At 40.9% G+C, this 25,551-nt stretch overlaps 1 protein-coding gene across 1 annotated transcript in view; it reads right to left on the minus strand.

Moving 5' to 3' along the window:
- SHOC1 (shortage in chiasmata 1) overlaps positions 1-25,551 on the minus strand; it is a 93,275-nt gene that overhangs the window by 14,587 nt on the left and 53,137 nt on the right. Inside the window, exon 3 of the mRNA XM_030193763.1 lies at positions 3,764-3,871. Within this exon, the coding sequence (XP_030049623.1) occupies positions 3,764-3,871 (108 nt within the window). The remainder of the gene's footprint in view (positions 1-3,763; positions 3,872-25,551) is intronic.

A 25,551-nucleotide genomic window follows, 5' to 3' on the forward strand; every position in this document is an offset into this window, starting at 1 on the left:
ATTTTATAAAGACAACATAGCTGCCTTTGTGCCTTTATAAAATAGGCATACAAAACTATCTCCACTAGCATTCATGTTTTCTCACATAAATCTACACCTACTCTGAAGAAGGTATAAATGTGAGCAAGCATGCTATGCATGTACTAATGTAGTTATGAAACACTAATCTACATTGCAATTCCATCCCTGCTCTGCCCAGCCCTGGGAAAGCATACATGCCAACATGCATATTTATATACATGCATTCAGCCATGAAATTTTATAAGAGCCCTTTCTGCATGTAAAACATGCTTCACATGCAGAAAAGAATTTATAAAATTGCTCTCTGAAACTGGGTAATAATTCATAATGTTGTTTTGTGTTTTGAGGTTCCTTTATTAAAATACTATAGATATAAGTGTAGTATATGTTAAATAAGTTAAATGATCAAGTTTTTATAGATTTGGTTTAGGATATAAACAAATCCATAAGTGGGAACTCAGTTGATAAGTCACCGGTAGATAAAAAAAATAACCACCTAAAACAAAACAAAAACTAGCACCGAATCTTACTCAAGTTGCATTTGGAATGAAATCAACTACATGTCATCTTAGGCACAGTGAGGAAACCTCCAGTCCTCATGGATATCAATTCACATGGGTTTTCAGGATACGCTGAAAGTAGCGCTGTCCATGGAGTAAAACCTTAAATTTTAATCGCGGGATTAATCGCATGATCCAAATGTAAAACAGTTGAAATTTTAGCATGTATACATGGAGGCATATTTTCAAAGCACTTACACATCCATAATTACAATTTGTTTTCTTCTCTTTTTTTCTTCCCTCTCTTCTATGGGCACCATTTCCCTTCTTTGATTCTTCCATCCCCTATTTGTAGCAACTGTCTCCCCCCCACTTGAGGTCCCCATCATTCTTTCTCTCTCTCTTCCCTTTTTTTTTCTCCTGGCACCTCTTCTTACCTTTCCCTCTCTGTAGCACACCATTACTCTCTCACTTTTCTCTTTCTCCTGCCATGCATGGTCTCCTTCTACCCCAAATCTCTGGCTCTATTCCTGTTTCTCCTGTGCTGCTGCACCTCCACCTCTTCTCCTTTCTCCCGCTATTGCCCCCTCCTTCCCTGAATCTCTCACTCTTCTCTTTCTGCTGCCACTGCTACCCCTCCCCCGCATCATTTGCTCTTCACCTCTTTCTCCCGCCATTGCCCCCTCCTTCCCCATATCTCTGGCTCTTTTCTTTCTGCTGCCGCTGCCCACTCCCCCCCGATGGAGTCCATATCTTTCTCCCTTTTTTTCTGCTGACAGTGCAAACTCCTTTTACCTCTCCAGCAGAACCCACTCTTCTGCAACTCCATTTCCCTGTTCCTCACTGCTGTGTCGCCGGTGTCGAAGCCTCTCTCTGTAAGTTCTGCCTCCTCTGACAGAACTTCCTGTTTCAGAGAGAGGCTTGGAGCTGGGTGACACACGGTGTGCTTTGAGTGCAGTGACCATGAGAAGGTGAGTGAGAGAGAGGCGTTAACGCATGTTAAAAATTTTAATATGAGTTAAACAATGTGTTAATTGCGTTATTAATGTGTTAAATGTACAGCCCTAGCTGAAAGTAGTTGCCCAGTTGCAGATAATCCAAAACATTATAGCAAAGATCATTCAGAAGAACAAAAAGAGAGGACTGTGCTTCTTCACTGCATAAAGCAAACTGGAGAATTGGTCCAGGTATATTAACAAATGGGTGACACTCTGGGTCCTATCAAGTATTTTACAGTCACAGTTGATCAGCTATTGAACTTTCCTTCTGACAGAGAAGGTAGATTATGTACTACATGAAAGTGTATACTACATGGGCTAGTGCCTTGCTTCGGAATCTTCCCTCTTGGGAACTGAGGAAATAAGAAATCACAATCAGTTCAAGAAAAAGTTTTAAAAATATGGGTTTTCCTTTAGACCTGGACTGTATTGGATAATAAAACTAGTGGATTGTGTAAATGTTTTATGACTCTGAGAAGAGGCTGAGGTTTTTTTTAATGCTAGTCAGATAACACATTGTTAGGCAATGAAAGATATCTGTGTTTGGGTTCAGTTATGTTAGCATTGATTGGTTTTTATTGTAACCTGCTTTGAATAAGCTTGAAGAAAGGCAGGATACAAATGTCTTTTTAAACTACATTAATTTAAAATTGTTGGAGGACAAAAGTTTGAGAAGTACTACCATTTACCAATCATAAAAATGTATTAAATAATCAATGTTATTGGACTTGATTTTATTGACAAAAGTTACATTTCCTCATTTCCTATAGCTATAGTACTAGGCTGTGAACAGAGACGTGGGATATTTTTTTTTGTAGGAGGGAGGGTGTGATATTGAAACTGTTATCATTCTGTTATGCCTTTCCTCTGTACAGCCTGTTATCATTCATGTCATGTGTTGTGTTTAACGATTTCTGAAAAAAAAGTAATGAAAGGAACCATAAAACCTTAGATGGTCATGTCTTGGCACACACCTTCCTCAGGGATAAAATCTCTAAACACAAAGAAAATTATAAATCAAAGGAGGACACTGAGAAACAACAACCTTTTTAAAGAGCTTTTTACCACTTTCTAATTAGATTGATATGACCTATAAGGAGTCAACTGAATATTTAAATTTGTCATTTATTTTCTATTTAGTTATCTATATATTTGTGCATTTAGAAACCCTTTTACTAAAGGGTGCTAACCAGCTAGCGAGTTCTTATTAGCACTCACTAACTGGTTAACACAAATTTAACACAAGAGCACTTAGCACCTCCTAAAAAGGAGGCCCTAAGTGTTCCTGTATTAACTTTTTTTTCCAGGTAACAATGTGAACATTAGCGCATGACCTGAAAAAGAATTGAAAAATGCTGCCATGAAAAATGCCTTAAATGCCATGCTAGAAATCGGCTTACTGCGTCGGAAGCCCAGATTTTACTGCACTTTAGTACAAGGGCACCTTATTTTTTTTTAGGGGCCCTTTTACTAAAATACATTACAAAACAGTCTTCGCATGATTTAATGTGGGACTTTCCTGCACGGTGAGCCCATTTCTAGCACAGCAGTATTTAAGGCATTTTTCAATTCTTTTTCAGGTAACGCGTTACCTGAAAAAAGTTAATACAGGAGAACTTACTACCTCCTATTTAGGAGGCACTAAGTACTCTTCTGTTAAATCCGTGTTAACCAGTTAGTGAGCGCAAATATGAATTCACTAGCTTGTTAATGCATCCATGCCCATTGTTTACCCATAACACATCCCCTTGAAAAAAATCTATTTAAAAAAATGCCTAAAATGAGAGGTAGCGCACGTTAACAGGCAAACACTGGAAAACGCATTAGCCTGTTTTTGGCACCCTAACTACGTTTTAGGGCTTAACGCTGTTCAGTAAAAGGGCCCCTTAGTTAGTTATTTTTTTATGCCTAGTTCAAATTATATTAGTGATATTGATTCTGCAACCTTTAATATTTGTTTGTATTTTATAAATTTTACCCTTGAAGAAGGCATGGCTATTTAGGGATTTTAATGACTGGTGCTTGGTAGTACTTGTACTTTTGTCCTCTGATATTTCTTGTACTACCTGGCTTCTCCGGTTTGCAGCAATTAAAACTGTTGTCCACAGACTGGAGGTTCATTACCCCTGTCCTTAGGCTGATGTCATCAACTGTTGCTCCCTTTTAGACTGTGACAAGGTCTACTGCAAACTCAAAATTTATTGATTTCATAAGCGTATATCCATCTTTGTTTGTTATACTGACCAACTGCTGCATCTAAGCTGCACATTAACAGAAGATCACGGACGGTTACTAAGAGATGCACCAAAGCAGCATGCTTGAACAGAATTATCTCTTTTTCGTTAGGTTTGCCTGCAAGAGAGAAAAACACCCACAAAATTTATATAGGTATAAAGGCCCACTTCTTCTTTACTATGTGCATGTGACTTATAAGGAGAATGTTTTGTAATGGATTAATAAAGGTAATTGCATGTCACTATTTCCTAGGCATCCCCATAGGGCAGGGTGTCAAACTGCAATCTAGGAGGGCTACAAACCAGCCAGGTTTTCAGCATATTCCTAATGAATACCAATCAGAAATATATATGCAAGCACTGCTTCCACAATATGCAAATATATCTAATGAATATTCGGGTATCCAGAAAATTTGGCTGCATTGCAGCCCTCTAGTATTGCAATTTTACACCCCTGCCACAGGATGTGCTATAATGGTGCACTGCAGGGTTTTTAATTACTGACCCACAGAGTGCCAAATCGGTCTACAAAGCTTGTTTGGCATCAGTGGTGCCTTCCCTACTGAATCTGCAACTGCTCTGATTATTGTTTAGCTAAGTTTAAATAAATGGTGTAAATTGGAGCTTTCCAAATCTATCCTGGGGACTTCATAACAAATCATGTTTTTACAATATCCACAATGAATATGCATGAGATAAATATGAATATACTGGAAATGCACTGGGTGATATTGAACCCACATTGATCAGCAGTTTTAGAGCTGCTGACAATCGCAAGCTGTTTGCAGAGGCGACATATGTGTTGCCTCCAACCCCAAAGATTTTAACTTGCCTCACCAAAATTCTTGGGGTTGGAGGCAACATCTATGTCAGCGATAAATGGATGGGGGAGGCACGTTTGACACAGTAGGGGAGGACCTCTCCACTGTGTTGCTGTGGCTGTGCACCAGTTACCTCCCCTCCTAGTACCTCTGTTACTGATGAATAAATTCCAGGAATTATGTGCCAAAAAATAAAACAATGCACCAAAAATAATATATTAGACAGAACAATATTTGTAGTATTCTGGAAATATATGCAGGTAGTAACACTTGACTCTCTGTCAACCCTAGCCCCTCCCCCCAACCAGTCCAGCATCTTCCTCTTGGTCATGGTCAGCAGAACTATAACAGAAATCTTGTGGTTAATGGCAATCATAAAATGATTTGCCTATCAGTCTTTTTTGATAAGTTGTCAAATGGCCACCAGGCTTCAGATCTGCTGGCTTTTAGTCTATTATTGAGTTACCAAACATGTTTGGAACATGTATTATCTGTATTAGTTGTACTAATGGTTAGAACAGCAGGCTGACTCCCAGGGAAGCCAGGGTTCAAATCCCACTGCAGCTTGGCCACGTCACTGAACTCACCATTGCCTTAGGTACAAACAGACTGTAAGCTCTCCAAGGACAAAAAAATACCAACTCTATCTGAATGTAACGCACATGAGAAAGGTGTGAGCTAAATCCAAAATCCAATACCAGGCATATTGTGAATTAATACAAAACCCTACAAATATTTCTCAGGACCTATAGAGCAATTCTACCCACCATGATAGCTCTAACTTCCAGGAGTCATACAACAAGACCCTACCTAGAAAAAGGCAACAAAATAAACATTGAAGTGGGCACTAGAACATCAGTATACCTACTGGGAAAACTAGCAAGCAAAATTAGTACAGATCAATCCTAGGCATGCAGAAAACAGATAGACCCTCAACAAGAATAGAATAAGTAACCACAAACTAAAAATAGAAAAATGTAGACAAAAATTAAACTGAAGCCAGACTCTGTATACAGTGCAACACCGGAGAAAAACAGTGATGCATGTGTTCCTGTACTGTGGAAAAATATACAGATGACAGATGCAAATGTCAAAAACTGAAAATGGCTAAATTAAAAATGAATAAATAAAAATAAAACAAATAATGGCAAATAAGGTGGTATCTTTTCACTGGAATAATTTAACACATTTTTGACTTAGCTTTCAGCGGCCAAATCCTCCCTCTTCAGGTCAGGATACTGAAGGAGGTTTTGTCTTCTGAAAACAAGCCAAACAATGTATTTATTATTATTATTTATTTGGATTTTGCTCACACCTTTTTCAGTAGTAGCTCAAGGTGAGTTACATTCAGGTACCTTGGGGAGTTCAATAGAGAACTCCCTCCCCCTTCCATGCAGCATTGTCCTCTCTCTCTCCCACACACCAAGCAGCATCGTCCTGTCCAAGCAGAATTTCCCCTCTCTCCCCCCTCCGCCAACCAGCATCTCCCCCTCTTTCTTCCTCCTCCAAGTACATAAGTACATAAGTAATGCCACACTGGGAAAAGACCAAGGGTCCATCGAGCCCAGCATCCTGTCCACGACAGCGGCCAATCCAGGCCAAGGGCACCTGGCAAGCTTCCCAAACGTACAAACATTCCACACATGTTATTCCTGGAATCTTGGATCTTTCCAAGTCCGTTTAGTAGCGGTTTATGGACTTGTCCTTTAGGAAACCGTCCAACCCCTTTTTAAACTCTGCTAAGCTAACCGCCTTCACCACTTTCTCCGGCAACGAATTCCAGAGTTTAATTACACGTTGGGTGAAGAAAGATTTTCTCCGATTTGTTTTAAATTTACTACACTGTAGTTTCATCGCATGCCCCCTAGTCCTAGTATTTTTGGAAAGCGTGAACAGAAGCTTCACATCCACCTGTTCCACTCCACTCATTATTTTATATACCTCTATCATGTCTCCCCTCAGCCGTCTCTTCTCCAAGCTGTATAGCCCTAGCCTCCTTAGTCTTTCTTCATAGGGAAGTCGTCCCATCCCCGCTATCATTTTAGTCGCCCTTCGCTGCACCTTTTCCAATTCTACTATATCTTTCTTGAGATGCGGCGACCAGAATTGAACACAATACTCAAGGTGCGGTCGCACCATGGAGCGATACAACGGCATAACATCCTCACACCTGTTTTCCATATCTTTCCTAATAATACCCAACATTCTATTCGCTTTCTTAGCCGCAGCAGCACACTGAGCAGAAGGTTTCAGTGTGTTATCGACAACGACACCCAGATCCCTTTCTTGGTCCGTAACTCCTAACGTGGAACCTTGCATGACGTAGCTATAATTCGGGTTCTTTTTTCCCACATGCATCACCTTGCACTTGCTCACATTAAACATCATCTGCCATTTAGCCGCCCAGTCTCCCAGTCTCGTAAGGTCCTCTTGTAATTTTTCACAATCCTGTCATGATTTAACGACTTTGAATAACTTTGTGTCATCAGCAAATTTAATTACCTCGCTAGTTACTCCCATCTCTAAATCATTTATAAATATATTAAAAAGCAGCGGTCCTAGCACGGACCCCTGAGGAACCCCACTAACTACCCTTCTCCATTGTGAATACTGCCCATTTAACCCCACTCTCTGTTTCCTATCCTTCAACCAGTTTTTAATCCACAATAGGACATTTCCTCCTATCCCATGACCCTCCAATTTCCTCTGTAGCCTTTCATGAGGTACCTTGTCAAACGCCTTTTGAAAATCCAGATACACAATATCAACCGACTCCCCTTTGTCCACATGTTTGTTCACTCCTTCAAAGAATTGAAGTAAATTGGTCAGGCAAGATTTCCCCACACAAAAGCCATGCTGACTTGGTCTCAGTAATCCATGTCCTTGGATGTGCTCTGTAATTTTGTTTTTAATAATAGCCTCTACCATTTTCCCAGGCACCGACGTCAGACTCACCGGTCTATAATTTCCCGGATCTCCCCTGGAGCCTTTTTTAAAAATGGGCGTTACATTGGCCACCCTCCAATCTTCCGGTACCACGCTCGATTTTAAGGATAAGTTGCATATCACTAGCAGTAGCTCCGCAAGCTCGTTTTTCAGTTCTATCAGTACTCTAGGATGAATACCATCCGGTCCAGGAGATTTGCTACTCTTCAGTTTGCCGAACTGCCCCATTACGTCCTCCAGGTTTACCGTGAAGTCAGTAAGTTTCTCCGACTCGTCCGCTTGAAATACCATTTCCGACACCGGTAACCCACCCAAATCTTCCTTGGTGAAGACCGAAGCAAAGAATTCATTCAGTCTCTCCGCTACGTCTTTGTCTTCCTTGATCGCCCCTTTTACCCCTCGGTCATCCAGCGGCCCAACCGATTCTTTTGCCGGCTTCCTGCTTTTAATATACCGAAAAATTTTTTTACTATGTTTTTTTGCCTCTAATGCTATCTTTTTTTCATACTCCCTCTTGGCCTTCTTAATCTGCGCCTTGCATTTGCTTTGACACTCCTTATGCTGTTTCTTGTTATTTTCAGACGGTTCCTTCTTCCATTTTCTGAAGGCGTTTCTTTTAGCCCTAATAGCTTCCTTCACCTCACTTTTCAACCAGGCCGTGTGTCTTTTGGACTTCCGTCTTTCTTTTCTAATTTGCGGAATATGTATGGCCTGGGCCTCCAGGATGGTATTTTTGAACAGCGTCCACGCCTGTTGTACAGTTTTTACTCTCTCAGTTGCCCCCCTAAGTTTTTTTTTTACCGTTCTTCTCATTTTATCATAGTCTCCTTTTTTAAAGTTAAACGCTAACGTTTAATGCATCTCCCATCTCTTTTTACCCCTCCCAGCAGCATCTCCTTCTCTCTTTCTCCCTCTTCAAGCAGCACCTCCCTCTCTCTCTTCCCATCAAAGCAGCATCTCTCCCCTCCCTCTCTCCAAGCAACATCTCTTCCACTCTATCTTCGCAAAGCAGCATCTCTTCCACTCTATCTTTGCAAAGCAGTAGCTCTCCCCTCTCTCCTCCCAATCAAGCAGCATCTCTCTCCCTATCTCCACCTGACACCAAACGGCATCTCCCCCTCCAATCAGCATCTCCCCTCTCTATGCAGCATCTAGCTCCACTCTCTCCCCCTCCAAGCATTTCTCACTCTCCAAGAAGCATCTCCTCCTTCTAAGTAGCATCTCCCCTCTCTTTTTCCCCTCCAAGAAGCATCTCCCCTCTCTCTCTCCCCCTCCACATGCTCTATCTCCCTACCTCTCTCCCCCTTCAAGCAGCATCTCCCCTCGCTCTATCCCTCAAGCAGCATCTCTCTTGCTCTCTCTATCCACCCCAAGCAGCATCTCTCCTCCTCTATCCACCCCGCCAAGCAGCATCTCCCCCCTCTCTCTTTCCCCCCTCCAAGAAGCATTGTCCTTTCTCTCCCTCACATACCAAACAGCAAAGCCCCCCTCCAAGCAGCATTTCCCATCTCTCTCCTCCGACAACCAGCATCTCCCCTTCTTTCTCCCTCATTGAAGAAGCTTCTCCTCCTTTCTCTCTCCCCCCTCCAAGCAGCACCTCCCTCTCTCCATCCAAGCAGCATCTCCCCCCTCTCTATTCCTGCAAAGCAGCAGCTCTCTCCCTCTCTCAAGCAGCATCTCTCTGCCCATATCCCCCCTCAAAGCAGCATTTCCCCTTCCCCTCTCCAAGCAGCATGTCCTCCTTTCTCTCTCCCCTCTATGCAGCATTTCCCCCTTTCTCTGTCTCCTCTCCAGCAGCATATGCCCCCACTCCCCCTTAAAGCATCGTCCTCTTTCTCCCCCAACATCAAGCAGCATCACCCCCTCTCTCCCTCTCCCTCCATCAACCAGCATCTCCCCCTCTCTCTATCCCCCTTCACCAAACAGCATCTCCCTCTTCCCAGCAGCATCTATCCCCTCTCTCTCCCCCTCTAAGCAGAATTGTCCTCTCCTCCCTCACATACCAAGCAGCATTGCCCCCTCCAAGAAGCATGTTCTCTCTCTCTCCCCTTCCGCCAATCAGCATCTCCCCTCTCCCTCCCAGCATCTCCTCCTCTTTCTCCCCCTCCATGCAGCACCTCCTCCTCTCTTTCCCATCCCAGCAGCACTTCCTCCTCTCTCTTCCCCATCCAAACATCTCCACTCTCTCTCTATCCCCACAAAACAGCAGTTCTCCCCTATCAAGCAGCATCGCTCCCTCTCTCCTTCCTCCAAGCAGCATTTCCCTAACTCTCCCCTCCCCTAAGCAGTATCTACCTTTTCTCTTTCCCCCAAGCAGCATCTTTCCTCATCAAGCAACACCTCTCTCCCCCTCTGAGCCAAATCTCCCCATCTCTCTCTCCACCCTCCAAGCAGTAAGTCCCTTTCTCGCTCTCCCTCCTCCATGTAGAATTGTCCTCTCTTTTCCCCATACACCAAGCAGCATCACCGTCCTCCAAGCAGCATTTACCCTCTCTCTCCCCTTCACTATCATTTCCATTCTTTCTCCCCCGCCAAGTAGTATCTCCCCTCTCTCCCACCAGCATCTCCTCCTTTCTCCTCCTCCAACCAGCATCTCCTCCTCTTTCTCCTCCTCCAAGCAGCATCTCCCCCTCTCTCTCTATCCCCGCCAAACAGCAGCTCTCCCCTCTCTCTCTATCCCTGCCAAGCAGCAGCTCTCCCCTCTATCCCCATCTCCAAGCAGCATCGCTCCCTCTCTTCCCCTTCCAAGCAGAATCTACCACTCTACTCCCTACAAGCATCTTCCCCCTTTCTCTCTCACCATCTCCCCCTTGCAGCATCTTTCCCCTTTCTCTCCCCCCTCCAAGCAGCATCTCCCCATCTCACTCTTTCCCCCTCCAAGCATCTCTACAAAAATTTGACACAGATTGAGCACCCTAGAGGCAGAAAACATGAAAAGTGATCTACAAAAATTAGAAATGTGGACTAAAGCTTGGCAGTTAAGCTTTAATGCAAAGAAATGCAGAGTGATGCATTTTGGGTGCAGAAATCCAAAGAAGCTGTATACAATAGGGGAAAAAGACTGATGTGCACAGACCAGGAGTAAGACCTCAGGGTGATAATGTCTGAAGATCTCAGGGTGGCAGAGCAATACTATAAGGCAGTGGCAAAAGTCAGAAAGATGCTAGGATGTTATGGAGAGAGGCATAATCAGCAGAAGGAAGGAGGTGATAATGCCCCTGTACAAATCATCGGTAAGGCCCCACTTTTGAGTACTGAGTTCAGCTTTGGAGGCTGTATTTTGCTAAGGATATAAAAAGACAAAGCAGTTGAAAGGAAAGTGACCAAAATAGTATGAGGTCAGGGCCAGAAGACGTATGAGAAGAGACTTAATCCTGAATATGTATATAGAGGAGAGGAGAGACAGGGGTGATATGATACAGACATTTAAATACTTGAAAAGTATTAATAAGCAAGCAATTTTTGTTTTCAAAGATGGGGAAGCTACAGGACTGCAGAACATGAAATGAAGCTGAAAAGAGGAAGCTTAAAAACATCATCAGAAAATACTTTTTTAATGAAAGGGTGGTAGATGCCTGAACAGCCTCCAGATGGAGGTGGTATGTACAAAAACAGTGACAAAATTCAAAAAGACGGGATAAACAGAGGATTCCTATCCAGCAAGAAGATGGGATCAAAACAAAACAAATGACAGAGGAGTACAACCTGACGGAGCGGCAAAGGTATAGAACAGCAAGTACGACTCTAGCCACCTTGCCTGGCAGACTAGATGAACCCTACTAATCTTTATCTGCTGTTACTAGGCTACTTTGTAATAATAAAACAGAGAAAATTAATTAAAAACATTCTCTCCGATATTCAAAACCATTTCACCGGGCAGGGATGGCACCTGGCCGGTTAAATGGATTTAACTAGCTATCCAGTGATATTCAGCAGGGGATAGCTGGTTATCCCTTGCTGAATATTCCCGGTTATTTATTTATTTAAATTCGGACCCCTAGTGTATGCAAACCTCATTGTAGATTGAAACATATTGTGAAGCCCTAACATAGGCCAATGTTTGCAAATAATGTCTTTAATTTGATTAGTAAGAGATACAAATGGTAATACATATGTCATTCTATCATCATTATTTACATTTTCTTGGGGTTGAATCAACCAAGATCTATGTACATTATATGCCCTCTTCGTTGCTTTATGAACCACTGAATGTGGATACCCTCTATGTGCAAATCTATTACTCATTTCTTGAGCTTGACTATAAAAATCTTGCTTCTTAGAACTTAAACACCTTAAATGCAAAAACTGGCCTACCAGTATGCTATTTTTCAATGGGCTCAGATGGTAACTTTTATAATGGAGAAGAGTATTCCTGTTGGTGGGTTTGCGATAGGCTTTCATAATAAATATGCCTTCCCTATATTACATAAGTACATAAGTATTGCCACACTGTGACAGACCAAAGGTCCTTCAAGTCCAGTATCCTGTTTCCAACAGTGGCCAATCCAGGTCACAAATACCTGGCAAGATCCCAGAAAAGTTCAATACATTTTATGATGCTTATCCCAGAAATAAGCAGTGGATTTTCCCAAGTCAATTTAATAATGGTCTATGGACTTTTCCTTTAGGATGCCATCCAGACCCTTTTAAAACCCTGCTAAGCTAACCACCTTTACCACATTCTCTGGCAACGAATTTCAGAGTTTAATTACACGTTGAGCATCATAGCACTGAACCTTCCTAACCTGCCTTGTTAACTAAATAGACTATGGTTTAGCACACTATCCACCATAGATAAATATTGTAGAAAAGCTTGGTTACTTAGCTCATTAGGTGTTTTAAGTCCAATTCAGTGCTGTTTTGTGTGCTGCTGTTGGATACCTGTGTTTCAGTGCTCCATTAGTGTTTTAAAACCGGATTAAATATTCTCTTTTTTTGTTCCCAATGTGGGACCATGTTTATAAAGTTCCCAGTGGTCTACTAGTGGTGCTTCCCGTTTTTTAGTACGTAAATTGCTCAGGTGTTCCTCGATGCGATGCTTTACTTTACGCCTAGTTTGGGCCACGCACCATTTTTGACAGGGATACTGAATTGCAATCTGTGTGTGCTCGCAGGTATTATCTCTTCCCTGTACAGGGGTTGGTGACAAAACTCACCTCCATTGCGTAAGCACAGTAAATACAATACTGACAACACTTATGTCCCTGTTCTTCCTCACTGGCTGGCAATGTGCTGTGACGAAAGATAGATAACATCTCACCCACATTTTTAGCCTGAGTATAGGCAATTTGAGGTCTATTTTCAAACTGAGGGTGCAAATGTATTATGGGTTAGTATTTATGAATGATCTTTGACACCTTGGTACCATAAGAAGTGTAAGGAAGAACATACTGTATAGTACTCTGTGTACTAGTATCTGTGGACCGGGGAAATCTGTAAGCTATTATTAAGGTGGACTTGGTAAAATACACTGCTTATTTCTGGAATAAGCAGCATAAAATCTGTTTTACTCTTTTGGGACCTTGCCAGGTACTTGTGACCTGGACTGAGCACTACTGAAAACAGGATACTGGACTTGATCGACCGTTGTCTGTCCCAGTATGGCAATGCTTATGTTTTATATTATTATCTACAATTTGTTATTGACAAAGTTGGATCTGGACTTTTGGTCCAACTTGACCTCCCTATAGCTTTTGATCTAGTACATCATATTTTACTAATGAAGCTATCTGAGATGGCATTTCAGGGAAGAGATGGACTGGTTCTCTGTATTCTTGAAAGGCAGAAATTGTTTGGTGAAAGTTAAGATAGTTATTCAGGGCCATAGGTCCCAAGTTGTGAAATTCTTCAGGGATCACCACTTTCCTGTCATATTCAATGTTATCTGAAATTTCTGGGAACACTGATTGAAAGACTGGGAACCATTCAGTACTCATATGTGGATGATACTCAAATGGTAATACTGGTTACAGACTAATCAGAGGATGCATATGAGCAGCTTAATAAATGTTTAAATACTATACATGGGATTGAAAGGGTAATTCTATAAAGTAGGCACTAACATTTGTCCACCTATGTATGTAAATGTTTAGAATACATATGCATATAAGCACATATGTAAATGCAGAATACACTCCTGCACATTATTCTATAAATACATGCATATCTTACATAGCATATATTTGCAAGATGGGTGTACACTTGGGTGTAACCTGGGCAGGACTCACACTTAAGAGTGTAACTTATAGGATTTTATAAGTTATCCATGTATCTTCGGCAAGTAGGCGCACACACTTACACAGTTCTGTGGTGTAAGTGCTCATTCCAAAGTGCATATGTACATATATGCTGTGTTAAACTAGTATTATATATAGGAAAGTAACACCTAGGTTTCTTTGTAGAAGAGACCCCTCCCAAACATCCAATTATAGAATTACCTTCCATATACACATGAATCACATGTGTATGGCTGAACAGCAGTTGATTATTAACTCTGAAAAGTCTAAAATATTGTAGGTTAATGGGTGGGTGGAGACTGCAATCACAGAGACCATTAAAAGAGCAAATTATAAATCAGACAACAATATCTTTAGAATCCAGCATTCATAATTTGGGCAATGGACAGCCAGATAATCCCAGTAATAAGAACATCTCTTTTGAAACTGCAGATTAATGACAAATGAGACATTCATTATTAGAGAATAATTTGAAACAAATAATACAAACAACTGTCTTACCCAGTCTGGACTGTTGTAACCTGGTGTATCTGGGTTTAACAAAAAAAGCAAGCAAAAAAGAGGGTGGGAATGACCAATGCAGTGTGTCAAAGTAAAAGCACAAGTCCTTTATTTGTATACATCAACATTTGCTTGAAGGCAGCACATCAGAAGAAAGCAACAGGCTTCATTCGAAGGGGAACTTAATACGGTCTGTGTTTCGGCCTGTGTTGTCATCAGGAGTCCTTACATACATAATAACGTACAAGAAAAATAAGCTTGCAGTACCAAGCCAAAACTTATAAAACAGTGATGCAAATGAAAATACACAAACAAGGAGTGACACAGGACAACAAAACTTGCCTACAAGAGAATATACGTATACATAAACAAATATTCAGAGCTGCATAATGAACTAGTGATATATTGTGTTAATGGAGTGTAAAAGATGATGACCCAAAATAAATCTAGGGAATAAACACAAATATAGAATATATAGTAAGAAAGAATGAATATAAAATGTTATGTATTATATAAAAAGTGAATCAGAAATAACACATACCAAAGTTGTAATCAATATGGAAATTATGCTGAAAAAGAGGCAATCGATACTAAAGACCTAAGAAAGAAGGTAAATAAAAATATTGAAAAATATCCAACCAAGTGCATAAAAGTATATAACAAATGAAAATTTTTAAAAAGCTTACAAAGTTGTGCTCTGAAAAGACTGGGATACTGAAGAACGATGTTTAAATGAAAGGTTAAAGAGCTTGAAAAGCTGTTCTACTGAACAAACAGGATACTGGAAAAACTATGTGATACTGAATAAATGAAAGTATAAAAATGAGAGTTTGAAAACTATGTTACTAAAAAGATAAGGTGCAACCTATTAGGACACTATCCAGCTTATAATTGAAAAAGAAAAATGCCTATATTGCGACCCAAATCGGGAGATAGAAGTTTATCTCACAAAAACGAATAAAGCGGTATAACCGAAAGCCGAATTTGGACGTTTTCAACTGCACTCCGTTGCGGATGCGGACAAAGTTGATGGGGGCGTGTCAAAGGCGTGGTGAAGGTGGAACTGGGGCGTGGTTATCGGCCGATCAGAGATAGGCGCCTTTCGCCGATAATGGAAAAAAAATATGCGTTTTTAGCGAGAATTTAGGGCACTTTTCCTGGACCCTGTTTTTCCACAAATAGGGCCCCAAAAAGTGCCCTAAATGACCAGATGACCACTGGAGGGAGTCGGGGATGACCTCCCCTGACTCCCCCAGTGGTCACAAACCCCCTCCCACCACAAAAATATGCCGTTTCACAACTTTTTATGTTCACCCTCAAATGTCATACCCACCTCCCTGGCAGCAGTATGCAGGTCACTGGAGCAGTTATTAGGGGGTGCAGTGGACGTCAGGCAGGTAGACCCAGGCCCATCCCCCCCCCACCTGTTACACTTGTGCTGGTAAATGGGAGCCCTCCACACCGCCCCCCCAAACCCACTGTACCCACATGTAGGTGCCCCTCTTCACCCCTTAGGGCTATAGTAATGGTGTAGACTTGTGGGTGGTGGGTTTTGAGGGGGGTTTGGGGGGCTCAACACCCAAGGGAAGGGTGCTATGCACCTGGGAGCTCTTTTACCTTTTTTTTTTTTTTTTTTGTAAAAGTGCCCCCTAGGGTGGCCGGTTGGTGTCCTGGCATGTGAGGGGGACCAGTGCACTACGACTCCTGGCCCCTCCCATGAACAAATGCCTTGGATTTATTCGTTTTTGAGCTGGGCGCTTTCATTTTCCATTATCGCTGAAAAACAAAAACGCCCAGCTCACAAATTGTCGAATAAAACATGGACGTCTATTTTTTCCCAAAATACGGTTCGGTCCACCCCTTCACGGACCCGTTCTCGGAGATAAACGCCCATGGAGATAGACGTTTTTGTTCGATTATGCCCCTCCACAGGACCTTAAGAGTACATGCTAGATCTGTGATACACCATAAAAAGAATTGTAAACACAGTGGCCTATATGTGATGAATAGAAAATATATCGTGAGGACTTGCCATAGCCACAAAAAACAAAATGTTAAGTGTGGCCCAGTAAAATGCTGAAGGACCTAAAAACAATAAATTGGCTATATTGCTTCATATCAAGACTCTCATAGGACCTAAAAATAATAAGACATGAAGGTCTATATGTGGATCTCCTTCCCAAACTAGGAAGACGCGTGAAAAATCAATGCAAAGTAAAAATCATAGAACCATAAAATTGCATTAACAAAAAAGCAGCACGCTCGGTTACAATTAGTCCAAAATACTGCAGTAAAGATCATATTGAATGCCAAGAGGTGGCATAGTGCTTTTTCTCTGTTAATAAACTGCACAGGTTCTCAGTGCATTCTACAATTACATATCAATTTATATTGTTGACAACTGGCACTAAAGCTATTTGGGGCCAGTGAGCCAAGTATATAAATAAGCATTTGGAGGTGTGGCCCAGGCTTTATGATCAAAAGTGCTGTTGATGCCTCCAGTAAGGTTTTGATGATTGACATCCACATGAGGCCAGTCACTGGTGGGACTAGTCCCAACAATTGCATAGACTACCAAAGATATTTAAAAGAGAGCAAAACTTGTCTTTTCCAGTAGAGTTAGGAAGGGGGTAATTTTATATACACCTTTCATCTAGACAGAATTTGTTATTAGAGCTCTACCAAATATTCATATTCAATAGTACACTGAATCTGTTATTCACATTCAGTTAAATAATAGTGTGAAATGAACACAAATAATAAATGCACTATAATAATTTCACAAAAGATTCTCAGGTATCTTTGCTTGGTTAGTATGACCGTTCCTTTTTAGTGGGATATACTACTCATACCTGTTTGTATGTATAAGGCCTGCATTGCTGAACTGAGGCCTACGAACCAAACTCCAACTAGGTCAGGAACCATTTTTTTAGGACTATGCTGTAATGGTTGTTACAAGACTTCCTACAGCGATGGACTGAAATTCCAGGGACATCTGTGTTTTCTCTGTCTGGGGTAAAGTTGCAGGAATGTTATTTACACTGACACTGGAATGCGGTAATCTTGGCTGTCCATCTCTTGTAAGGCGCCAGCAATACTAGTTCTGATACTGCTTTTCCTGGGATTGGTAGCATGGAATGTTGCTATTAATTGAGTTTCTGTCAGGTACTTGTGACATGGATTGGCTACTGGTGGGGGCAGGACGCTAGGCTAGATGGACCATTGGTCTGACCCAGTTTGGCTATTTTTATGATAAGGAGGACCATCACCAAGGCCAGGGGCCTCATTGTATCATCTGCATAGGCATTCCTGTGCCTAGCTATTGACAATTACCATCTAGTTAGCTCAGTGATCCTAGTGGATTAAAGCTTTAACCGTCCCCAGTTCACAAGCACACTTCATGCCAGTGGTCTTTGTCTGTCCAGCTCATCCAATCAGAGAACTGTTCTATGCGTGAAACAACATCCTCTATATAATGCACACATGGGGGAGTCTACTTATGGAGTTAGACACAAGAGCTACACAGGCAGTTAGCCTGTTAGACTGAGAGACAGACACCTTTCTCTGATGGGTGTTATTTCATTAGTCAACATGTAGTCCCTCTGTGTATCACTGAGCGGCTGCTCATAAATGAACTGAACTACAAACATGTGCCGCACTGAGTAAGAACCAGTACTGGGTATCATCTTAGCTTCAACTAAGATAGTTTCCAGAGAAGAGCTATGTGCATTCCAGCTTCCTTGCTGATAGTCTTCCACAACAAACACAGAGTGAGATTATCAGAAAGTTTCATCAGAAATAATAAATCTTTCTTCAGGTATATCTTTAAAGATTGATTCTAAATCAAGAGTTCTTGGAATAATTTTGGATTCTAGACTTACTTATGAACATCAGATTAATGCCTTTGTAAGGAAATTCTTTTTTCATTTGAGAAAACTTTGAGTGATTCGAAATTTTTTTAAGCTGTACAAGATTTTGAATAATTGTACAAACCACATTACTTCCATTACTTGATTATTGTAATTCACTATACTGCGGTGTAAACAAAAAAAAGATGCACCAACTTCTTCAAAATACAGTTTCCTGATTGATTTTTGGTTTAGGAAAATTTTGTGAAGTTAGCCCTTTGTTATGTGATCTACATTTTTTTTTCTTTTTCAATCTTTACTGTTACTAATAACAGTGTGACTGTCCTAATTAATTGGCTGCAAATAAAGTTAGCAGTTGTCTCATAAGTAAATTCAATAACAGCGTGGTGGCCCTGCCAATTTATTAACAAAACTCATAATCAAGACTTAGCCATTGTGTCCGTTGATCATAACCACAGACGGATAGCCAATTACCCTGGGCTCCAATTGTGTCCCGTCCCTGCCCAATAACATGAATGGTCACTGAATAGCCTGTTACAGCAACTGGCCAGTCAGCAAACTTGAACTTGTGGTTTTTATTCAGCCCAGGGACCGTTTGCAACACTTTGAGTGGATGCTGACGACGATTACACAGGTACATTGGAAATAACAATCATCCAAGTGCTTCTCTGTTCCCTTTGAGTTAGTTAGTCACATGTCTGTTGATTACTGATCTACCACTGTGCAACTGACATCCGATTTCCCTGAACTGCTGACCACTGATTGCCCTATATTACTAGCAACCGGTCTGCCTACACTACTGACCACTATCTTGCCCAATATTACTGATAACATGAATTGTATTGAATAATGCTCCCTGTGTACCACTGAAACAGTTAGATGCTTTAAATTGCAAAAATTGTCTGTCCTCATCTGAAATCTGTATCTGATTTAATGCTCCCTATGTAGCATTTGAAACAGTTATAAGCTTTTAATTGCAAAAATTGTGTCTGTAGTTACTATCCCTAGGTAGTCCTCATATCTTTATTCAATATGGAATTAACCAAATATCTTCTTATCACCTACTCCTTCCTATTGATTAATCAATCATCATCCACACTATACAATGGTCATAATATAAATACCATCATTCAAAACCAATCAAGACAACCCAGCAAAGCAATTTCACATCTCACCAATAATCATCATACCAAAGGAAAAATCACCAAATATGATCAGAATTCACGGTCTCAAAAGGAATGCTTTAATAAATCAGTTAATGTCCAGGATAGATCTCTCACTAAAATTAACATTTATCCCAACCTGGAGACTTCCTTCCAAAACAATAAAATTGGTTATATCAATGCTAGATCCGTTGTTAACAAACCTTTACTAATCTTTGATTGGATTGTTTCGGATAATCTTGACTTACCTATCATTACCGAGACCTGGATCCGTAACCAAAAAGATCCAATTCTACTAGATCTATGCCCTCCGGATTATAAAATTATACATTGAACCAGAAAGGACAAAAAAGGAGGAGGTTTAGCCATTATCTATCGCTCCAACTTCCTGATCGAAGTTATAAACGAAATCATAACCCCTAAACTTGAAATTGCTTCAATAAGGATTCAAGAAAAATCCCTTCTAGATCACCTGTTTTGCATCATGTTTTATAGACCACCTGGAAACTGGAATGAATCATTCTCCATCCACACTGATTTCATTTCTAATATGAGTATATCTAACTCCAACTTACTCATTCTTGGTGATATAAACCTACATCTTGAAAACGTGAATTCCCCATCAACAAAAGAGTGCAAGGACTTTTTTCTCTCCTGGGACTTTCCATGGCCTAACTGCAGACCTACCCACATAAAAGGTCATACGCTGGACTTTTGCTCTATCAGAATAATCTCAGAACGGAATTTAAAAATAATAGACACTTGTTGGACTGAAGTCCCATGGTCTGATCACTTTAAATTAATCTATGCTATGGTTAAAGAAAGGTACCCACCGTATCCAACAACACACAACAATTACCTCAAGAGGCAAAATAGATCCTACAGAGTTTTGGTCTAAACTATATGACAACAAGTGGACTACTAACGCGAAATCGAATCACTTCCTTATTGAATGGGATAAAATATGCAACAATATTTTAGATGAATTAGCTCCTTTAAAAAAGAAAAAAAAGATTAAATACTACACCTTGGTATAATGAAGAGCTAAAATCCTTAAAATCCTTAACCAGAAAAATGGAACGTAAGTGGAAAAAAAATAAAAATGAATACACCCTTGCAGAATGGAAACAAACCCTTAGAAAATATAAATATGCTACAAAACAAGCACGAAAGCAATATTACAAATAAAAAATCGGATATGATTAATCAAACCCGAAGAAGTTATTCCAAATTGTTAATAATCTTCTTGAAACAAATTTGGTCACCTCTACAAGCTCAGTTTCCCCATCGGCGGATTCATTGGCCACCTATTTCAAAGAAAAAATACTAAAATTACGCAACCCCCTCACCCTAAAAAACTCTTGACATTGATGGATTCATTAATCACCTTAAGTCTACCTCTGAAGACTATCCAGCAGATCATATTTGGCTGCATTTCGCTCCACTCTCCATTGAACAAATCACCAAAGCACTTTCTAAATTCTCAAACTCCTTCTGCAAATTGGATACATGTCCTAATTACCTACTAAATCCGCTCCTCACATCCTGTCTAAACATTATGCTTAAAACTGGTTTCTTCCCCCAAAATTATGGAAACATACTTCTTACCCCCATTCCTAAAGATAATAAGAAAAAATTAAGTGACATTACTAACTATTGTCCAATTGCCTCCATACCACTGATAATAAAATTAATGGACAGCATGGTAACTAAACAACTTGTAGAATACTTGGACAAATCAATCCGGATTTCGATCCTCATATAGTACTGAAACGGTATTGGTTACCCTTTTATCCAAGTTTAAAGAACTAACTGCTGATGGTAAAAGCATACTCCTTATGCAATTTGATATGTCCAGTGCATTTGACATGATTGACCACAACATCTTGTTACACCTCTTGGACTATTTCGGAATTGGTGGAACTGTATTAGAATGGATTAAGGGTTTTCTTTCATCTAGATCCTATTGAGTGCAAATGAACTCAACCTTATCTTTTTCATGGAACGCAGTTTGCGGAGTCCCTCAGGGATCACCACTGTCCCTCATTTTGTTTAACATAATGATGGCCCCATTAGCCAATGCTTTATCCAGGTTAGGTTTAAATCCTTTTATTTACGCAGATGATGTAACAATATATATTCAACCCCGCGAAGAAGTTTGAAAATGAACAATTAGTTTGTGGGTGTCTCACAAAACTATGGTGTAAACCCCAACTCGGAAGTTTTAAATAATCAATTAATCAAATTGGAACCTCAGAGCTCCTCATAGGGAAAATACAAACGTATTGAAACCATCCCTATTATCTCAGGAGTCCATTATTATCACTGGTTCCCGTAACGAGGAAAAAAGAAAAAAACATCAAACGTAAAAACTCATAATGAATGAGAAAAACGAATGAATTGGAAAAACTCTTTCCCTCCTTAGCAATCACCTAGTAAGAGACACCAACTCCCAAACTAAAACAGACTAAATCCCAGCCCGTCTAAATGTTGCAGGCTATACAGATAACCCCTACTGCACAAAAAGCAGCCCAAATACAAAACCCCAGAATCATTTAAAGAACTAGTCAGTACTCAGCTGTTTGAAATGAAAAAGTCCGAGGCTGTCCTGCTATAAACCACTGCTTAGAAAGGGGGGATCGGAAGTCCTTTTGTAATTCATCAACTGATATTTTCAACCCTTCAGCAAGTGCGCCTTGTTTCGCCAACTTCTTGGCTGCGTCAGGAAGGGCACCGCTACCTAGTCAATTGCAAAAAAAAAAAAAACCACCACAGAAACTGAGTCTTAGTCGTAGTGGTCACAAAGATGGTGTGGAAAAGGATCTGCGTTACCCAGCTACTTAAATCCTGAAACGTCATAATCAGACCTATCCCGTCAGAGGGTGGCTCACTCAATTAATGACTGGAGGCCAGTCCATCGATGATTCCTAAAAGGTCTATAATAAGCATTCCATTCAATGTTTTTGTTAAGACCTTTACCTAAAGGACGTGCGATAGATATGACCTACTTGGATTTCAGCAAACATTTGCCTTTTTGCAGATGACACGAAAATAGCCAATAGAGTGGATACCCTGGAGGGAGCAGAATCAATGAGAAGGGATCTCCAAAAGTTAGAAGAATCGGCGAGGGACTGGCAGTTAACATTTAATTTACAGTGCTCAGTGTGTGTTGATGTGCCAATCTACCATTTGTCTCGGTATCAGGATTTAGCACAACCAACCTGTACCATCATAGCACTGAACCTTCCTAACTTGTCTTGTTAACTAAATAGACTATGGTTTAGCAAACTATCCACCATAGATAAATATTGTAGAAAAGCTTGGTTATTTAGCTCATTTGGCGTTTTAAGTCCAGTTCAGTGTTGTTTTGTGTGCTGCTGTTGCTGCTGCTGGATACCTACGTTTCAGTGCTCTATTAGTGTTTTAATACCGGATTAAATATTCTCTTTTTTTGTTCCCAACGTGGGGCCACGTTTCACCATTTGCGGCATCTTCAGGGGAGCCCTACTGAAAAAATCATTATCACATCACACTGTTAGCGCCTTTATCACCTTCACAAAGATACTTAATTAAACACAGTAGCTGAAATCTCAGATCTGATTGCTGCAAGCTTTTCTACAATGGAACATTGGGCGAAGGTGTTTCGGTTCAAGCTAAATAAGGACAAAACTCAGTGCCTTATTCTCCACTCCCCTTATGACACGCTCCCAACAGATACCTTCAGCATAAAAGACTACGTTTTCCCTATTTCTAGCAGTCTGAAGCTCCTTGGGGTGAACTTGGACAAGCATTTGAATCTGGACGATCATGTACAAATTGTCACTAAAAGAATGTTCAATGCAATGTGGAGGCTTCGGCAAATTAGATATTGTCTAACTAGAGAACTGTTTCGCACCCTTGTTCATTGGTTAGTGCTATCTCGCCTAGATTACTGCAGCGGGATCTACGCAGGTTGCCATGAATATCTTTTGAAAAAATTCCAGACTGCACAAAACACTGCGGCGAGACTAATCCTTGGAAAATCACGTTTTGAGCATGCTCAACCTCTGCGTTTCCTTCTCCACTGGTTGCCCGTGAGGGAACGTCTCTCTTTCAAAATTTGCTCTCTAACTCATAAAATCATTTACGGGCAAGCTCAGGAGTACATGCTTCGCCTTATTGACCTCCCACCCAGAAACGCAATAGCCACCTCGCGTTCGTATCTCAACCTGAACTTCCCAAATTGTAAAGGCGTCAAATACAAGTCGATCTTCACTTTGTCTTTTCACTACTCCAGTGCCAAGAATTGGAATGTTTTGCCGAAATACTTAAAACTACAAATGGATCACCAAATGTTCAAGAGGCTGCTGAAAACTCACCTATTTGGACTGGCTTACTCCCCCTATACTCCCACCGATTAATATTCCCACTTACTTATCCCTGATACTGTTATGCCCCCTTCCCCTTCCTTACCTAATTGTCTTCTACTATATCTCTTACTGTATTGTTAATTTACTTAATCCTATGTAAGCCACATTGTGCCTGCATGTGTGGGAAAATGTGGGGTAGAAATGTACTATAAATAAATGCTATGGTTACCTTTCAAACAGAACGTTTCTAAATATAAATTATGGTCCTTCCAGGAGGCGAAACCACTTCAAGCTCCTCCTTGCAACCAGAGTGTTGACTTCAAGCTTCTCCTTGCAACCAGAGTGTTGGCGCATGCTCCCTGATCATTCTATTAGCTGCCTAGCTGATGACAGTATAGTTAATTGGATCAAGCCTGGGTCCCTCATTAAATTATCCAGTCTATTTCTTTATTTAGTCCTCTCGGCTGAACCGTGTTCCATTGATAGATGAATCTTTGCTCTAACTGGATTAAAATTGCTAACACATCACCTCCCCAGCGCAACTGAATATGTGGCAGGACCACATACTTTAAGTCTGATTCTTGATGTTTATAAAGTTCCCAGTGGTCTACTAGTGGTGCTTCCCGTTTTTTAGTACGTAAATTGCTCAGGTGTTCCCCGATGCGTTGCTTCACTTTATGCTTAGTTTGGCCCACGTACCATTTTTGACAGGGACACTGAATAGCGTAAATCACTTGAGACGTGTTGCAATCCGTATGTGCTCGCAGGTAATATCTCTTCCCTGTGCAAGGGTTGGTGACAAAACTCACCTCCATTGCGTAAACACAGTAAATACAATGCTGACAACGCTTATGTCCCTGTTCTTCCTCACTGGCTGGCAATGTGTTGTGACGAAAGATAGATAACTTCTCACCCACATTCTTAGCCCAAGTATAGGCAATTTGAGGCCTATTTTCAAACTGAGGGTGCAAATGTAATATGGGGCAGTATTTATGAATGATCTTTGACACCTTGGTACAGTAAGAAGTGTAAGGGAGAACACACTGCATTGTTCTCTGTGTACTAATATCTGTGGACCGGGGAGACAGTAATCACTATGTGCATACCGAACTCGTTTATGGGCATGTTTGATAACCCTATTGGGGAAACCTCGTTGTTTAAACTTCCTGATCCTCTGATGAGCTTGATATTTAAAGGTGTCCTCTTTACTGCATAATCTCTTAACCAGCAAGAATTGTCCTGTCGGGATTCCATTTTTCAAAGGTAAGGGGTGGCAGCTTGAGTAATGCAGAATGGTATTCCTATAAGGGAAGAGAACTGTATGTTGGAATCATACCTATTAAAATATAACAAACATTTATCCAGTTCAGCCCTATCTCCATCCCATACTAGAAGCACATCATCAATGAATCAACGCCATACTATTATATTCTGATTATATACTGAGTCATACTACTTGCAGATAAAGACAGTAGCCCCCACGGTGGCCTGTCTTTACATGTCAGAATGTGAAAACACATATGTATATCCCTCAGTATATAATCTCCAAAAGACATTACACAAAGTGATACCCGTGTTATGTCTGTGCTCACCTCGCCCTCTGGTGGCCAGAACCGGTGGCAGCTGTGGACTATCACCCGTTCCAGACTTTAGCCCAGTCCAGTCCGGATCTTCCAGGCTGCCGGATTTGTCTGTCTTGTTTGACCCTGCACAGCTCCCGTAGTGGCCTGGTGATTGCTGCAGATGAGCCTCAGTTGCTGCTGGGCTTATTAGCCATTTGGAATCTCTCTGCCTTGGCCTTTGCATTGTCTAAGGCCCTGGTATGTTGGTGCTTGTTGCACTTCAGCCTGAGTTTGTTTCCTTGTTCTAGTTGCGTGCCTGAAGTTCTTGCCTGTTTCTAGTTAGTCTGTTTA

The sequence above is a fragment of the Microcaecilia unicolor genome, chromosome 2 (genome assembly GCF_901765095.1).
Source record: "Microcaecilia unicolor chromosome 2, aMicUni1.1, whole genome shotgun sequence".
NCBI lineage: Eukaryota > Metazoa > Chordata > Amphibia > Gymnophiona > Siphonopidae > Microcaecilia > Microcaecilia unicolor.